Consider the following 19,445-nt stretch of genomic DNA (forward strand, 5'->3'; position numbering starts at 1 on the left):
CAAATCACAGCGAGATGCTACTTCTCTGGGTCGTTTTGCTTTTCGAGCTGGGATACTGTTGGAACGGTGAAAGTATCGTAATGATATAAGTTACGCGAGTTGCTTTCTTTTAAGCGATAAGTCGTTAAATCCCACGTGTTTGCATTGAATTATACACGATATACACGTAGCAACGAATCTCGTTAGATTTGTTGCTGCTAGATTAGATTCGTTTGCTTCTGCATACCGATCAAAGCTGAAACTGTGTCTGGCCTAAAATGATTTCGCTTATCAAGGAGCAGCTACACTTAAATTTACTATGAAAATTTTCTTAAACTTTCTAAAACTCTTTAATTACTTGTCGGAATATTTCAAAGACTCGAAAGCAGAACTCAATCGCAGACGGGTGTACTTACAGGACGTTTCGTCTGTTTCGTTCCCTTTGTTCGTTGTTAGAACTTTTCTTGCTTGCCATTTTCAAGACTATTCGTAATTGGAACAATTAAGAATCGACGTCTTTTAATCGTTCAATAACCAGCTTCAGTTTAAGAAGAAATTAATTTTCACTCAACGACTTTTTCACTCTTGTTTGCAATCTTCGTTTTAACCAACGCCAATTTTAGCGTAATTTCCACTAATTTACGTTACGATTAATCAAATTAAATCTTATCCTTCCGAACGAGAATTACTTACGATCCATAAATCTTTGAGCAAAACTAGTTATCCGACAAAGGAGTCTTCCATAACCTACGGCAACCTCGGGAATCTACGATTCGCCTCTCTGCTTAAACCGATCAATCCCAAAGAGTACCCGACGAGCCTCGAACGAGATACAAACGCAGCATCATTCCCTCGCATCTCGCCGCTATTAACGCCAACTCGAAAAGAAGACGAAAACACGTTCTCAGGGCGCATTAGCATAGTTCTCACACGAGGCATCGTTCCGTCCGCATCGGTCACGCGTCCACGCGATAAATCGCGTAATTGGCCGCGGCTGAGGGCAGAATCGATAGAGGTGGTCGATCCACGTTCTCAAGATGCCTGAATCCGTATGGCAGGTGTGCCAGCCACTCCGACGATATTAAATAATTCAGGCATACAAGGACCTGTATAAGGCGCGTAATACGATTAACCGCGTCACCGTAGGATCCCTTGTAGCCACTCTGTCGCGGCGACGGGGGGTCGCCTAGCATTAGATCCATGATCTATGGTCGAGGCTCGTTTACAGCGTTCGTTATGTTGTCCGTATGATTTACGGCTCCTCGGATGCGTTTAACGCGCGGCACTGGTTACACAGTCGCGCGTCAGCGTCACCATTAAGCGTCGCGAACGCGACAACGTGTCCTCCTCTCGTCGCTTACCATCCTGATCAGCTTGTACGTAAGGAAAACGGGAACGTCTCCGAAGTCCGCTTCAACAGGCAACCTTTTCTTCTATCTTGCAGATACCTATCGTAAGATGGATTCTCGTGGAAAGAATTTTCTTTCTTTGCTCGGGCTAGTTCGCTCCGCGAACCGCTGTACTTTTACCTCGTAGCGTCGAATATCGACGAACGACGTTCGTCGAGATCTATTTACTCGCTAGTTTCTTCGTTCGACCAACGATTCTCGATCGATTCGATCGTATTTTTATATCGTGATCTTCGATCTCGATGATAAGGTTCAGTTAGCTACGCAGTGGTGATTGCGTAGTATTTGGACGTAGATTCCGACGGAATCTATTTGTCCATATTGGTGAAATTTTTCTTTTCGGTCGATCGAACGCTTGGTCAATTGGTATACGTTTACTTCGTAGCCTTCGTTGATTAGAACCGCGATACGTCGAATCTGAATATACGTAGATTTTAACGGAATCTACTTATTCACTGGTAAGATTCTTTTTTATTCGACCAGCTTGGTAATGCTCGGTGAACTGGTGTACTTTTGTACCCCGTAGCCTTAGCTGATCACGATCGCGATACGTCGAATCTTAAATCCGTTTCTGCTACATAGTAGGACTTTTTGCTTCTTTTTCTTGGTTCGTAATGGTCGGTGAACTGGTGTACTTTTACCCTGTGGCCTTCGATATCCACGGCGATACGTCGATTGAACTTCGTGTCCAGTGGTGTCTTATTGTAACTGGCATAGTTGTATAAGGTCACGTTGGATACCGATCGCCGGAACGAACCGACCTTTCGTAACGGCTGAATTGTCTACGTCGTTTTCGTGGCCTGCATTCACAGACCGTTAAATGCGACGGATCGAATATATTTAGAGCTTCTACCATGAGCGAAGATTCCGTGATTCGAATCTACGGTTCATCGGAATCTTTTCAATAGAGATCGGAGGAGAAAACGACGAAGAAAAGTTATATCCCGCAGATATTTACGCGGATATTTGTTTTACGTTTACCCGCTATCTACGGTTTCTCCCCTCGCGCACTCTTCATTCGCGTTACAGCGTCGATCACTCGATTCTTTTCCGCGCCTCCAACGCTCGATCGCTCGTTACGAATGTAACTAACGTTATACAGCGAGTTCGTAACTTACAGAGTCGAATAACTTTCACCAACTTCTCCAAACAACGCGCAAACTCACCTCGTACGAGACCACCCGCAACATCTCATTAAATCAACCCTAATCCCTAGACCGATCGTCGTAAACGCGGTTGCTGGTGCGTAACAACGCGAAATTCGTTTGCGCAATTCGCCAAACCGATCGCCAACCGAGCAACCAACGACTCTGCCCACGCCGTGAACTCTCAAAGTTTCCTGTTGAACTGTACCATAACTGGACCAGCGGGGTATAAATCACGGGGCGAGCTGGTTCGGGCCGTTGCAACGGTAGAGCGACAAAAAATCACGGTTGGTCGGGAAGTCTGGGAGAACGCGTGGCACTTTCCTGAATCACACTTATCGGCACGGTCGATGAGTGGTTACGTCTTAATAAGGAGGCTAGGGAACCGATGCTGCGCGAATTCATCGCCTCGCCACGGCTCGTTATTAATGGCCCCAGTCTTGTTAGCGATTTTCGCAGAGGCGCCCGGCTGCCACGGGGGAAAAAGATACGCCAGTGATATATTAATTTATTAACTAGTTTATTTATACGGCTAAAGAGGCCCTGTACACGGGGCCGCGATAGGCCCCTGGGGATGCAGAACCCGGCCATAACTCAATTCACGGATCGTCCGGTCCCCGTTGGCAGTTTTCTACGCTAAACTACTGCCGCTACGTCGATCGTATCTCGTCGCGTTGCACGCGTTCGCCAGCCTCCGTCGCTAGGTTAGCCCCATCGTCCCATTGTATCCAATAACGGCGTACCGGTGGCTCGTAAATGGAAATTTGTCTCCGGGCTTTCCTTGCCTCCTGCCTTTTATCGTCACTGGTTCATCGAACATGGTCTTTGAACTCGTGTATAGGGTGTCTCGTAACCGGCGGTATATACAGTTGCAATTCGATCTTTATCGGATAAGGCTTTTACCGACGTAATTGCCAGACTTTTCTGATCGTAACAAGATCAAACGCGATATAATTTGTTTCCTCAGTGACATTAAGTTATCTCCTTTCGACTTGCATTACGTCGTGTCTGGTCTCGCTTTAATCAGAAAAATCTCACAAATACGTTGGTAGAAGTTTAATTAAAACAAAAAAAAAAAAATAATCAAAAATTTTCGTCGCTGTTTCGTGGATAATTACATAGTACTTTTCGTGGACGATTGAATTCGGATCAGGTTACGCTACGCAACCATCGAACTTCACGGTGTGTCGAAGGAAACGTTAGAGTCCCTTGGAGGAATCTCCCAGTAGCGGAGACGACGTCCGATCAATTATACAGAAAATATCGCAGCCCCCTTCTCTCTCTATGTGCTTACGCATATAGTCTCGACAATGTTCGTATACTTGCTGGAAACGTAAATTATGGCGACGCTTGGTAGACAAATTGTATACTTAGTATCAAATTTCTCAAAAGTGAAACCTCGTACGAAAAGATTGTATCTTTTCTATCTAAGATTTTATTTTTCACATACATGAGAGAGAGAGAGAGGGAAAGAAAGAGAGAGGGAGAGAAAGACATAGCCTTAACAGTTATACTACCAAATACAGGACACCGCGTATATTAGATTATATACGCGTACATAATGATACATACTGTACAGATTCTCTATTTGTGGCTAGCAGTATCGGTGTACTTGGCAATTCACGTGGCGCACACAAGCGGTTGATTCGAATTCGTGTTAGTCCGTTGACATGTGCAAATAATACGGAGAACATGATACGAGATACAGCGCGGCCACGACCAGACCGAATCTGATTCGAGCAATTGCTGTTATTACGATTGCGATCGAAGCCATTAGGGTCAATGCTGGAACTGCTGCAGGTGTAACTGCAGTGGTAGCTTTGGATTGCGAGGATGGAACTTTAAATTGCCATGTGGCTATGTTTGGAGTTTGGAAGATAATATAGGAGGAAAAGAAACTGCCTGCCACGTCTTTCTCGTATCGATAAGACGAAGATGTTTCGATAACCTGTGATCCTCGAAACAAGTCGGAATAAAAGTTTTTCTAGTTCGTTATTTAGACATCAGCCACGGAAAGAGACAAGAATTTTACTCTGACAAGTCGTTTTTCGTCGTTTTCCACGAAGGCAGTAATTTTTAACGTTTGTGCGACCAAGCAAAACGAAAACGTATAAATAAAAAGACGTTTCATCGAAAAAGAAAGAGAATACGCGTCGATACGTTTCGTAACTATACTTGTAAGGTCGGAAGGGATAAAATTCGCCGTCTATTTATCGGTTCCACTCGGAAATTCGATAGAATCTTACGAAGAAACAATTTTTATCGTCCCAACTCTCCGTTTCTTCCAAAACATCGCTAAATTTCCGACCAGATGATACACTCATTAGTGAAATTAACATTCAAGGACCATCGGATAAGGACCACTCGGACACGCCTCAGTTGGAAATCATCGTACCGATCTAAATCCACGATCAACCCGTTCTTCGAGCAGGTCTGGACCATCCCAGATGAGATACCCATTAACCGGGCCAATTAATCCAAATTTCTCGAAAAAGAGGCTCGAAGCGGTCATCTGGAAGGCTTCTGCCCGGAGTAAAAGCGTCCTCGAGGATATTTATGAACGGCCCGGTTATCTGGGCCTGTTCTAAATTCATCCTCGTGGTTATCTAAACAGAGACCGGATCATAATTTACGTTCGAGCGAACATCGGCTTCGGCGGAAACGAAGAGAGCAGGGACAGGAAGATGCCAGGTTGCTGGACGCCGGCAATGGTAATTTCCACCGCCCGACTATAAATTCTTGGCCACGATTCGCCGCGGTTGGTACCTGCGTATCGTCCACTCTAGTTACGTCCGCGAGCCGAAGATACGCAGGGTTTGCTCGCGTTCGATCCGCCTGCACCGGTCGTTCTCCGACCTATCGAACAAATTAGCGGCGAGATAAAGTCGACAGAGACGGATCGTCGTGCGCGCGATACAATTATCCGCGGAACTCGATCCGCTGCCTGAACTTCCTCCGAACGATTCTTCGAATTGTGTCCTTGTTTCTCTGGTAATTCGACGCGTGGTTTGTATCGAACGGCTTTGCGAATCGATTGGGAGCGGTCGCAGCTTGCTTTTTGCTTTTACGACAGGTTTTTCGTAGTTTCGTTTCTTTAAGGCTACAGTCTTTTTTTGCTCGGTCTTGTTTCGCGGAACGAAATGTAATTTCTTCGCGCTTTTGCAGGCAAGGTACGATACGTTAGAATTTGTCAAGTTTCATGGAAAATCGATAAATTTATCGTTTGGTTGGTCGATAACTCTTTGAACGTCGCGTATATGCAACATCCATCGTGGAAGTTGGGCAAACGAACGCCTCCTCCACTTCTTACTCGAGTATCAATGTCTCTTGCACGTCGTTGTAACTCGTCCCCAAATTTTCGTCCAATTACACGCACAACGACACTACCATTCCCCCCCCCCCCTACAAACTTCGTTCGAAACTTCCTCTCTCCCGAAGATGATCGTTTCGTATCAGTTTCATACCGGGGACCAGAAAATTGCAGAAACATCGACGGATACTCGGAGAGTCATTAAGAAGCAGGACCCCTAAAAAGGTCTCGAGCTGCGAATTTAGATACTATGTTCTCCTAATGACCGTGGAACGTATAAATTCGGGCACCCACGTGGCACGGGAATTCCATTCGTATCGTTAAACAGGGAGAGACGAAGACCGAGTCGAAACAGAAATATAAAAAGGGGACGTTAAAAGAAAAGAAACGAACTCCTCTCGTTATATCGTGCATCGATATTCCGTCGTCGGAGTTTCCTCCAACCGGTCGAGTCACTCGTTCGACACGCGAATATCCCACGCGTGTATGAATCCAGTATCTGATCGATTCGGGTGCGAGTTGTCATCGAGCGAATGTAACACAGTCAAAACCATCCAGTCGATAAGCTAACAGCCACAGAATTTTCCTTTGAGCAATAATTTATCGCGTCGATCGTGTGGTTATTAGCGACAATCGCGTCCTGCGACGATTCTTTCGCTACGTTAATCTTTTCTCGTAGAAAACGTTCAATTTATAAAGTTTGTGATATATTTTATATTTTGAACGCTCTCATTTTAGCAAATCATCGACGACGGTTATCGATGTCGACGTCGATTTAATACACGTGGGAGCAATTGCACAAGGAAACGTTCTTCGTTTAATTCGCACGTCCCAATCGATAAATCTCAGGACAGCTTGCTCTACGAGTGGAAAATATTACGTAGGCCAATATCATACTCGTTTTCGTAAAACAATTTCTAGAAATTTTTGCTCCCCGCACTAAATAATCGTCTCGAGATCGTGCAAAACATCGCGTTCGTTGTCTTTTCCAACGTCTCCACTCCATTGGCATCCTTCGCGCAAGACCAGCACGCGCGCAAATACCAATTAACGAGGGTGTATATCCTCTCGTTTTCCCCATTTTTCCTTATTTCTTTATCTTCCAACATACCACGATCGAGTCACGCGGTTTTATCCGCGAAGCAGAGCATCCTCCGTCTGGAAACGCGCTCGCCGCTCTTTTTCCACCATACCGGTTCTCCAGTTGTTCGTCGTGGTTGCACAGTTTCGCAGCACGAACCTCGTATCTTCGACTAGCGCGTAATTTAATCCGCGAGCAACGCGCAGACCACTCGATTACGAGAACTGGGAAATTTTCTTAATCGACTTCGTCGTCCGGATCCGCGCGAACTCGTGCTCCGGAGGATCCACGGCACCTGCGCGCCTACAGGTTCTTCTAATAAGTCCGTCTGGACGATTAAACGGCGGATACAGGCGACTTTTCAACGTCGGTGACTGTTTGAAGTTCCTGTCGAGCTTCTTCTTATCGCGAATATTTGCGTGTTTCACGAGGAAAACCAAGATTCCAAGACGATTACATCGACGAGAGAGATTCAACCGTGTTTAGTGGGTAAAGCGAATAAATGCGCAACGTGGAATTACTTACTGGTTTGTAATTAGATTGCAAACGAAGAAGAGCGTCGTTGGAGATATTTTTGTGATTGAGTAGCCTCCGCCATTTTTACGTAAAATGCTGTCTATAGATTTAACGGCATTCGAGAAAATTGAGGAGAATATGAAGGTTAAAGCGGAGGTAAACAGTCCAACAAGTATCGTTGACGACGTTAAACAACACGCGACATCTTAGAAAAGAGTTCAAGAATTTACGAACATTACGACCAAACACTGTGACTAATAATCGCAAGAGAATAAAGTGTTTTAGAAAAATGTTTAGGACATTGTTTTCCTTCCTACTTGTCTCGACGACTAACTCATTTCAATTTACAAGCAACATTACTATTTAAGAGAACGAATATCGCAAACGAGCTCGATGCGTTTAACGCGCGTATTACGATACGATTCGGATTAAAAGCGGATGTATCAACGAAATCAAAATTTACACGATAACGTTCGCTGCTCTGATGATTTATGCAACGCGGACAATGCACTGTACATCTAACAATATGTTACACACGCTACACGTTATGTAGGAGATTCTCGTATTTCATGCACCTACTGATCGAGTAGACAAATTCGATGGAATATCTTTCGTCTGCGTGTTTTCGCGTTAGCTTCGTTCGATTTTGCATCGACTTCTGTAAGATTCTTTAACGCGAGGTGGTATCCAAACGATACGCGAATGATAGACGAGCAAATGCGAAACAGCGTTAATACGCCGAGGCACAAAAACACGAGTCACTGCCGATTCGAATCGTTGTACGACTCACGTGCCGCTACAAACGCAAATCGATTCCATCTTAGAACTCGAAACCTATCACGAACATCGGACTCGCCGTTCCATTGCTCGGCATAAAGTCATCGCGAACAACGTCTCCGTCCGGACAAGAGAGCAGCCAAAGCTTGATTTACGCCGGTGATCCTCGGAGATCTTACTCGCGACTCAGTTACAATCCATTGAAATACCATCCGATGCTCTTCAAACAAGCGGCAGCACTCGCGCTTCGAAACGTCCGATAACATTTCCAACGAGATCGTAACCGGATCGTGACCGTGTCGTTGCTCGATCGCCGTTGTAAATCAGCTCCAAACGATCGTGTAAACTCCGCGATCGCTTCGCTTCGCGCTCCTCTCCATACGTTTCGTTGAATCCATGTCCGCTAACGAGCATCCAGATGACGTATCGCGCGTACGAATCCAAGTCTTTTGGGAATTTATTTGCCGCTCGAGGACCATCAGAGCTATTACTTGCAAGTAATTTCTCAACACTGTGCGAGCGAATTTTATTTGGAAATAATTCTTTAAAGCGTAAAGTAACTTTTCAAAGATATGCAAGAAAGATCGTACAGCTTTTTCAAAATTTTACTTTCTTCTCTGCGATGTTTCCTTTATCGCGAGTCATGCATCAAGAATCTCCGTACACTCCGCGAAACTGTAATTTCCATAAAAATGAAACGCTACAAAATTCCACCGCGGAATTATCCTACGTCAAGATAATCAAGAGTGGTTTTATTAAGACGCGACGACACCTAACATACTGCATGCGATCAAACGTAATATTGAAGCAGAAGCCAAGGGATAAGATAGCGAAGCGATGTAACAAGATTTATGTAATCGCATCGCTTGCAATCAGCCTTGAGGGGTCAATTGATTTCAGACGGGCTATAGGTAGGTGTTTGCGAAGAACGTCAAGTGTGGGCCAGTCCAGTTATTTGAGACGGATAAGGGGACCGAGCAGGATGAAAAAGAAAAAAGACAAAAATTGCGAGGGGATAGGTGTTGGAAAGGGCGTGAAGGTAGAAGGCTTTCCATTGGGTTCAGCAGAAATTGATAAGACGACGCATTAACTCGTGACGCTGCTCGCTGACGTTATCCGAAGGCAGAGGATACACTCGGCTTGTTCTGACAAGAATATCATCCTTTTTCTCCTTTGCCCTTTCTTCGTTCTCCACCTTGCTTTTCACTCGATTCTTCCTTTTCTTTTTTTCATTTTCTCGCCAGTGTGCGGTCCGGATTACTTTGTCACGCGAGAAATAAAATTAGCACCGTTCTGGGCCGTATGTACGCGGATTTATAGGCCGATAGGGCCGATATTATCGTCGGATAAGCTCGAACGAGATACTTGGCAATTTTTAAGGAGTCAGAGGACCGGCGCGACCGAGACAAACGCATCGATACGATTTCGTCTTTGGTTTCGGTGTTCTCTGCAGAGCGAACGACGTTTATCGCGCTTCTCACCGCTTTCCGCGAACTCGTTGGCTCCGAATATCGACGAGCTTTTCGAGCGCTCGTAAGTGAAAGAGCATCGCGATCGGATATGGTCGATCTTTGCGATTCTACGTATCTTTGATAATTTGTCGAACGTCGCGCGAAGCTTTCTCTCCGATCTTTATCGAATTTAATAGTCTTGCGAAATTTTATGGATTCGTGCGTTTTTAACGGTACAACTACCGACCACCAAGATATGAATTTCATATCTACTGATTGTAGCTAGGGAGAAAATTGATTTATTTTACCAGAGAGTAACAATCGATATCTGACACTGTCTGTATATTGTTAACGCTGTTATAAAACATTGCGTTATGGAAACACATCGTTTCGCAAACAGATCGTTTAGTTCAAACGGTGACCGAACGAGTCAGTAAAGTAAGCCATCATAGTGGCGCGTCGTAATATAAGGTGATATCCGCGAAAGCCACTATATCCATCGATCGCGTTATTTTCAATAAAAATATTTGCCAATCTCGCGAATCCGCTATTTATCCATCTACTGTTTCCATACCAATGTCACTTGGCAATTCTGATTCCAACTTGATGAATTTGCTACGAATAGCAAATTCGAAGACCCTGTACTACGCCACGTTGCCTAAAACTTTGGAACACGACAGAACCGAAGAAGATTCGTTGGAAGCCGCTGTCGAAGATCGGCCGGCCCGTATCGATAAATCCTACTGGATCGACTTCCAAATACCTACGCGGCTGAGCATAAGTAGGTAGTCAAAACGAGGCTGGGAAGAAGAACGAACCGTGGAATACAAAAATAACGACGCGTCGTTAGAGCGGGACGACCAACAGGGAATTTCACGAGGTGGCTTTTTGTGCGACCCACGGGCCGCTCGAATCTCGACGAAGATATTCCTGGAACGCGTTGATCTTCTTAACATCGAGTTCCGAGCGAAGGTCCCGCTGGATGCGTAATTAAGAGTATCGGTTTTCGTCGATCGAATTAATAATAGATAATATTCCAGCGCAGCGAGTATCCCGCGTAATGGATCTCTTAATTACGTCGTTTTGTTCGGCCGATTAGGTGTCCGATCCGCCCACGACGCTGTCCGAATTCGACGCGGCATGGCACGGCGCTCGCGTGAAGAATCCTAATTTATGAAAATATATTCACCCGCGAATCGGGTCGCAGCAGGCCTGCCGTGTTTTCGATTAATTCTACGCGTCGCTAACTCGCCACTGCGATCGTCCATCGGACCGAAATCCACCGTTTCCACTAACAGCGAACGCGGATCTCACTATTTACGATCGCGATCGAATCTTCCGTGCTCGATGCGAAATTTGCAATCGTTTCGTTTCAGTTCTTATCTTTGAACGCGAGATTCCTTTAATTTGGTAGCTCGCGCGTCGAATTCATTACGTCGACCTTCTTCCTTCCTTTTGGCCAAATTTTTCGGTTCTCCCATACGCTTTTCCAGAGAAACCTTATTGCGGCTATTACGACGAGATTATAAACGAGGTTACAGACGAAAGAATCTGAAGTATCCAACAAGGTAAAAGTATCAAACGTCTTATACCTTGTGAACGAATATCTAGATAGATGCTTTGTTGCTTAATATCGTTTATGTTATCGCAATTGAAAGATCGCAGTGTGTACGGATTAATGTCGCAAATTTCTCCGAAATATTCAGAGCGGAAATGAAGCTACAGATTTTTATTTGTCGTCGTCACCGGACGGTTTACTGCGCGACAGAGTAGTAGCGGAGATTTCGACGCTCGCGCAAGGCAGCACGCCACGATGGCTGAGAAACGATCGCATTCTCTGCGCGCTTATAGGCAGGACATGCATGACGTTGTCGAGCGAGAGTTAAGTTTCTGCGAGGAATTAACGCGACGGATTGACGATAAAGAATTCGTTCGAACATCTTTGACCGGAACAAAGAATCGGTCGGTTTTAAACTAAAATTTCTACGACGCATAGCCAACTACGTTGACGAGGAGAATTAAACGAAAATATTTGGGACGAAGGTCTTCGCTGTCCAGCCATTGTCCATAAAAAATATCTATTACGATAACTTTTGATTCGGCTTCCTCTCATAGGAAGAGGATTAAAACGACGAACAAAATTTGTTTTGCTCGTCCCTATCGTTGCTCGAGCGTTAGTAGAACTCGAAGCCACGAACGTTACAAGTTCAAGCGCGCGTCGTGTTTTCACGAAACGTGTTAATCGCGCGTTTAATTCGAACGCACGTACTCCTACGTGCACGGATTATATCGGGCGCATAATGTGAGCGTTTTAAGAGCCGGCAAATATCTCGGCCGCATATATTGCCGTACTTAGCGTTCAACATGTTGAGCGGCCCCGTTAATTTCACTAATTAAGTTAGCAACCGTCCGACCGACCTCCCCTCCGTCTTACGAGCGTTATTTATATTTTTCTTGCGCGTTAATTCCACGTTTTCTTATTTTCTACGAGACTTCCTTCAGCGTGCAGCTGCTATTTTCGTTTCACCTTGTCTTTATTGGCTCGCTTTTAATACGTTAACGTCCTTCTTCTCATTTCACGTACACCCCCGTTCACAAGTATCAAGGCATTTATGAAAAAATAAGAAATCATCGCGAAACTATTAGGCTACCATTAGCGCTTTTATCAACATTTTCTTCCTATTTGTTGCTATTTGCTTCCACGTTACCAAACGTTTCACGAGTCAGTTTTCCCGTAACGTAGTGTACGCTTTACGCGTACTTGTCGTTATTCCATCGCATCTGTCAACCATTTCACGAAGCGAATTAGGCTTCTACGCCGTATCGTTCGACAAATTGTTTCGCTCGAAATTGTTCCAACGAGGTTGGCATCAAGCAACTGCACAGATACCGATAATTCTATAAAATACGAAAATATTCCGTAAATAGTTTATTATCTTTTTCCGCAAATACAAAATTCTAACCAATTAATCGTTCGTCTAATAATCAGCATCGACGATACTTATCCTCTTATCTACTCGCATCGTTAATACTTATGAACACGAGTGTATCTGCTGATTTTTTATTTTTGGAACTCGCCACCCATGCTCGTTTCCACGATTTTATATCTCGACCACGTTCTTTAGTTTTATGACGCAACGAGAGCTCCGTTGGCTCTTAATAAGTGTTTACCGATCTCACCGAGCTACGGAATTCATAACTCGTTAAAAGCGGAACGACGTAAGCGAGTAACCGGATGAACAGTCAAGTTTTTGCACGCGAACCGGCGCGAGTATGTCATCCTCCTATGGGGTCTTTATCCCAGTGATCAGTGCGCGACAAGACCGTCCAGTCGCGTTTTTCAACGTGGAAGAAGTAATCGAAGAGTGTTTCAGATTTACCTCGGGTGAAAGGGTCGTTTGGAATTGTAATTTCACGGACAAGGGAAACAGTTACGTTCCCGATCGTTTGTCGAAGATTTAAGCTTCTAAAATCCAAAATTTTTTACCATAATCCATTCTCGAAAATGATTTACCACTGTCGATTAATCCACTTCATTTTCTAACAAACTCGTACGATATATAATCTTTTCGTTGTCGCACAACGAGTAAAAACGTGGACCGTTGAAACACGGAAAGAACGGCGAAACGCGAAGATCGTTCTTCGCGATAGCGCCGATAAAATCGATTTCTATCGAGCGACGAGAAAATGCCGCGAAACTTAAGGCATCGCCTTAAGACGAACCCTCGGTGGCGTATCCACGGAATCGAAGGCGCTCGTGGGTCCGATTGTATTCTCGTTCAATGGGGATACGCCGCGTGACAAACTGCCTCGCGACCGGCCGTAAATCTCAACAGCGAATTTTACTTTCTCGATTTTTCCCACGTTGAGGCTTAATCCGGCGCGTTAATCATGAGAAATCGCGGTGCGTGCACGCCTATCTGTTTCCTATGAACGCCGTCGGGACACGGTCAATGCAGCGGACCCGTCGTCTTACGGCCTCGTGCTTATGGTTTTTAATGCCGAGATGACAAATACGCCGTATTTAGCGATATTTATGCGAGCGGATCACGTCAGCTTCCGCTGACTGCTTTACCCGGATTATCTTGTCCCTGAGAAATATTGCTTTCGCCGTTTTGACGCTGCGCAGCCCACGGTAATCGTCCTGTCGCGTAATATTAAGTTACTTCCAGCCTCGGAAATGAACAGAGGAAACTACGCGCGTGCGTTCCCTACGAGGCGTTGAAAAATTAACGAAGGGGAATTCGGAAGTCGTGTTTGTCGATTTTCACGAGAAACACTCGCGAGGAAACTGGCGTGGAATTTGATTGGATTTAAAGGACCATCGGCAAAAGTATACTTTCGGGAAATGAGAAACTGGGGGTTCGAGGGAAACGAGAGGTCGGGGAACGAATCGGAAGAATCTAACTAGCGAGATCAGCGAAACGAAAGTGTCGCAACAGAGTGGATGGAAATACAAGGCGAGTCCAGTTGTACGAACAAAATTGTACTCGGTATAGCGAATTAAGTTACCGTGGATTTAATCTATTGGATTGAAGTGAATTTGGATTTCAGCGAACGACTAACGATGTTTGACGTTCGTTTTGCAAAAATCTACGGTGATTGCGTATATTAAAAAAGAAAAAGAAAAAAAAGGCGCGGAAGGAGAACTGGAAATTCGTAAGGAGGAAATTCGAAGGAATAGAAATTCTTCTCTCTTCTATTCGGAAGAAACTTTCCTTCGAACAACGTCGTCGCTTTTCAACGTACAGGCCACGTTTTAAACGAACAACTCAAGCCGTACACCAAATCAGAGATCCTCGCGACAGCCATCAGCCTAACCACGGCGGCGGGCGCAGAAATCGAAACCTTTCCCACGTGTCCAGCTGAAATTTGTTAAGTTCGCGCGTGGGCGAGCCATGGATGCATCCTGCGCGCCGCTTTTTCATACTTATTTTCTTTTTTCACCAAGAGAAGAGAAGAGAGGAGAAGAGAGAAAGAGAGAGAGAGAGAGAGGGGGGAGGGAGAGAGGAGGCCACTGCACAAGGTTGCGCGTCGACGTTCCCTCTGCGGGCCAGGCATAAGTTATACGCGTATTATGCGGCTGCCGGGCAGCAGGCAGCATCACGAAACGGTAACACGAGAAACCGGACCCGCTTCTAACGCATACGGCCGCACGCTTGTGGGTGTAGCAGCCGTCTACCCCGTACTCGTGGCCGTTTCGTCGATTTCCACGCCGATAAAATCCACGCTACCGCCAGCCACCGTTTCTCTATCTCGTCTTCTGTCCTCTCCGCGAACATACGCCTAATCCTCGTAAAAACGTTCGCGATGCCGACCACGGAACGGCTACCCGACGTCCACCAACAGCACCCATTACACGTCGCCTCCTTAATTTCCAGCTTTCAACCGTGGATTTCTGTCTCGCTGCGGGAATCGTCGTTTCCGCGTGACCATTGTTATCGTGTCTCGTGAACTGCTGCCGAGATAGAGGATCGAGAGAATCGGGAGATAAAAGATGTTCCCGAGGTTGGAGATTTTCGAGCATGTTCGAGGTCGCTTGGTGAGATCGGAGGGCAGATGGGTTTTATGTCGCGAGGCGGAGTTACGTTTCGTTGGTTCGTTAGAAGAGCGACGTATTCGAGATGCCGTCAGGCTTAAGATATCTGCAACGGTCGATTCAGGAAGCGAATTATTTTTTACGATGGCAGGACGTCGATCACCACATAACGAATAACGTTGTCCGGCACGATACATACGATATTTTGCGAGAGCTTCTCGAAGCTCGGGAGCTATTGGCAAAGTTGCAAAAAGAGAAGCTGCACTCGAGAGAAAAAATTAATTAATTAAAAGAAGAAATGTCGCTAAATAGTTCGGTAATATTCTATCTCATACTAATTTCCAGCGAATCGGCGACGTTTATAGTTGGAATAGTTTGAGAAAGTTTGGCTATTCGTTAAAGGCGATAGGTCGATGATTTGTCCACGTCGAGGTTGAGAAGCGAAGAATAGAAAGATCAGACGAGAAGAAATAGAAACCTCTTTCTCATGCCATGTCACTCGAAGTCGTTTGTACATCTCACAAAAGGAGGTGGCAAACGTGTCGAGTCATCCGGTTTTCTAAAAAGACGGAAACAAATTACAATTATGCTCGAAGGAGAAGACTACATATTGCGGCGCGTTTGTGATAAAGAATTTCGAGTTCATGCCGCAGGGCGTGCACCCATTGTAATTTATCTTCCCTATACAAGGAGCGCAGCGGGATTCGAGGTAAACTCGACATCGTAAAGAACGGAGAAACGTCGATTTAACAGACGCAAACTTATTTCGTCGTGGTTTCTCTGTCATATTACCCATAAGAAAATTACATCAACCACATTGTTTGGATCATTTGGTCGACGAAAGATCGACGCGAATCGAGTATGAAATAGTATCCTTGGGAAAGGATTGGATTAGAATGGTCGACAAAATGGAATTGCTATAGATCGCTTTCTTTGGTCACGTTAGATTTCGATTCTTCGTAAATCTTGCAAAAACTGAAGAGACAGGAACCATCGAAGGAATATAACGATAGGAGAATTAAAAATAGCGCGAGACTGTAGGAATACGAAAAATAGAATTTGATGAGACGTAAGAAATTGAAAAGGTTGAAGCTAACATTCGGAGAAGATTTACCGTAGAAAGAGATACGTCGTTGATTAATTAGTAAGTTCAGATCGTAAATTCTTAAGGACGGTATTTCTTCGATTCGACGAAGAACCTTTCATAGATAGCCTGACAAATCTAAAAATATTTCTTCGTTCGAGAAATTGAAATCTTTCCTCCAAACTTTCTTTATCGATGGGAACGTACAACTACGCGAAATCCACGTCGAATTCCAATAATTTCGTCGTGGGAACGTTCGACATCCGAAAGACTTATTAACGCGATTCCGATAGTGGATGATTAAGTGGCAGGTTTCACGGTAGAATGTAAATTAACAGGTCCGCGATAGAGTTTGGAAATTCTTAATGAAAAGACCGTTGGTACGACGGAATTCTAGCTGCCTAATAAAACACGGGTTCGACACCATCGGGTCGTTTATCTTTTTTAGTTTTCTAACTAATACGCGCGCGTGCACGCATACGGTTCGATCGAACGGCTTAACGCCGACAGTCGAAAATTATCAGAAGCAGCAGGCTTCTTCGGTTAACGGCACTAAATTGATTCTTCGAGTTTCATTTATATGCGTTCCCGTGGAAACATTTTCCAATACGTATGCAGATGAACTGGAATCCCGATAGTGGAAATCAATGTTACGGCGAGTAGGGATTATTTCGTTGGAAGTTAAAAGTCCCTCCTCGTCGTTTCTCCGGCCTAAAACGGTGGCCTCTCGTGCAATTGTGAAATTTCACGCGAAATACCGCCTTTGTTCGAGCATCGTTCGATAAAGAACAGCAATTGTTCGTACGTTATACGTATATCGTCGATTTACTAGAACAGCGACGCATCTCGAGGATCAGCAACCTCGTCGTATCCGTAAAAATGAAGTCTACGGGAATCTTACGAGGGACTAACAACGTTACGGCGTAAAATGGAACTTTTAACCCTTTCTTTGATAGCAAATCCGGCAAACCGTTGTTCCGACATATTCGTTACGCGAACCGTTGAGTTCTTCTTCAAGTATACGATAAGATACGTTAAAATCTCAGAAAATAACAACAAAGAAAAATTCAAACGCTCCATCGAGTTTTCTCCGCGAGACAAAACAGCTTTCGTGTAGAAGATTTTTTCAAATTCTCAATAGTCGAAAGAATAATGGCGCGCGCTCGTACGTGTACGAAAGGTAAAATGCATCAGGCGCGGTCGAGCGAGGCGGCACCGCGCTCGAAATACCGGAGACATTCGCATCCATTACCGCTTGCACGGCCTTTTAGAGCGCGTTGAACGCAGCGCGGTGCAGGGTCGCGTTAAACGCGCCGGTCCCCTTGTATAATAAATAGCGGGCCGGCCGCGGTGACAGGACAATCCTTACCTACTACGACCACGTGGCCGAAGACCTGATCGTTCGCCACGTGGGAACAGTTCCATCGGTGATGTCTGAACTGATGTCGGCATTCGCGAAGTCCAAGCTCCGCGCCCTCGCCCACCGCAGGCATCGCGTGCGGCGCTTTTCTGCACTGCTCCCGTTGACTCTTAGCCAGTCCGGGAATACGCCCGCAGACGGCCGCCCCAACCACCACTGCTCCGACCACCCTGCAACCAAACACGTTTCACCCTCTGTCAATGCATCCTCCGGTTAAATCGCTGAAAAACCATATCGTCAAATTAAATGCAAGATTTTAAGAAGTTTCTTGGAATTTGGAGAGTCCGCGACCAAACGCGTTTCGATTCTCTCCAAAGTGTCTTCCATCGATCGAACCGTTCGAAATAGCGATCGATTCGATAAATTAAAAAGTAAAGAAGAGCGTGTTAAATATTGCGATTCGTTGAGCACTTTCTTCGGACCATCATGCTGCCAAATACGTCCCACTCCTTTTTAACGTATCTTCTAATCGAACCGCAGAAACCTATTCCGATCAACCGTTTAATGGATTCGCGACGATATTTTATCGCATCGGAATCGTTCTTTCTAATTAACACGGCACGGTTCGAAAAATTAATTCCTCGAATCCTAATTATCGAATGGGAAATTAAAATGGTTATTTATTACTACGCACATGTGTAGAACGTTGTATAAATTCCTCGTGTGTTAAATTATCATTCAGCCATCGAACCATTATTAACGAGTCTTTGTAGGAATTTTATTAGGACGCGAGTCTATTCGCAGCGGAACCAACGTCAATTACTTATAAGCGTTGACAAACATTCGTCTTGTTCCAAGACTCGTTGTCTTACCGATAAATCGTTCGCGCGTTCTTTCAAACGTAATTTAATATATCTTCTCGAGACGAATAATAAATAAAAACGAATAATCCGCCTTAAAAAATCGCGACGAAGAATTTATAAACTTTTCGTTCGAAATACTTCGGCGAATGAATTTCTGAAAAATTATATCCATGGCTGTCTTCGAATTACCGTCGATTCCGAACGAATTCGTGTACCGTTTAACGCGACAACGACATTGAGAGATCCAGAAACGATGACCGGTAGTGGGCCCACCAGATCGTACGACGAATTAAATCTCGATAAATTTGAACGTGTGAAAGTACGGAACGAGCGTGTCGACGAGAAATGAACAGCGTGGCCGATCCAACCGATCCGTTCATTAGCATTTTAAGCTCTCTCGTTGTCGTCGTGGTCGTGGTCGTCGCGTTGCTTCGTTCGTTTCCGATGATATACGGTACATTTGATTCTGCGTATGACGAAGGCGATATTAAAATTAACGACATTACGACTTTTTTAAATGCCACGAGTCCTTTTGCACGAGCCTTCTTCTCGTTCCTTTCCCCATTCGGCTTTTCGTTGCAGTCGATTGCTAAAAACTCGTGGATTCTCGACGGTCACTGTATTGCATGATTCAACGTGACCGAAGAACTCTTCCTGGAAAACGTGCAATAAGGTTCGTGAAGTTTTTACCGAATCGTTCGTTTGATTGGCAGTTTTTGGATGCTCGATGAAACTTTTGGTAACGTCGGTAAGGAATCCTGCGTTTTATTTTCTTTCGGACGACAGCTTTTGCGACTAGAGCTTCCATAACCGTTCAGAAACAATCTGAAAACCAGCAAACCGCGCGCGTCCGCGATACAAATCCTGATCGATCGAGTTACGTCGAGTTTTTTTTTTTTTTTTAAAGAGGTAAATTTTTTCGGTTTCTCGG

At 44.9% G+C, this 19,445-nt stretch overlaps 1 protein-coding gene across 5 annotated transcripts in view; it reads right to left on the minus strand.

Annotated features, from left to right (window-relative positions):
- LOC117156238 (Wnt oncogene analog 2) overlaps window positions 1-19,445 on the minus strand; it is a 121,359-nt gene that overhangs the window by 25,968 nt on the left and 75,946 nt on the right. For 4 of the 5 annotated variants that reach the window (XM_076624126.1, XM_076624127.1, XM_076624125.1 and 1 more), the window contains one exon: window positions 17,661-17,881. In XM_076624126.1, the coding sequence (XP_076480241.1) occupies window positions 17,661-17,784 (124 nt within the window). In that variant the 5' untranslated portion in view covers window positions 17,785-17,881. Of the gene's footprint in view, window positions 1-17,660; window positions 17,882-19,445 lie in introns of those variants that run through there. The other variant, XR_013060025.1, reaches the window with a different exon arrangement.

The sequence above is a fragment of the Bombus vancouverensis genome, chromosome 14, assembly GCF_051014615.1.
Source record: "Bombus vancouverensis nearcticus chromosome 14, iyBomVanc1_principal, whole genome shotgun sequence".
Lineage (NCBI taxonomy): Eukaryota > Metazoa > Arthropoda > Insecta > Hymenoptera > Apidae > Bombus > Bombus vancouverensis.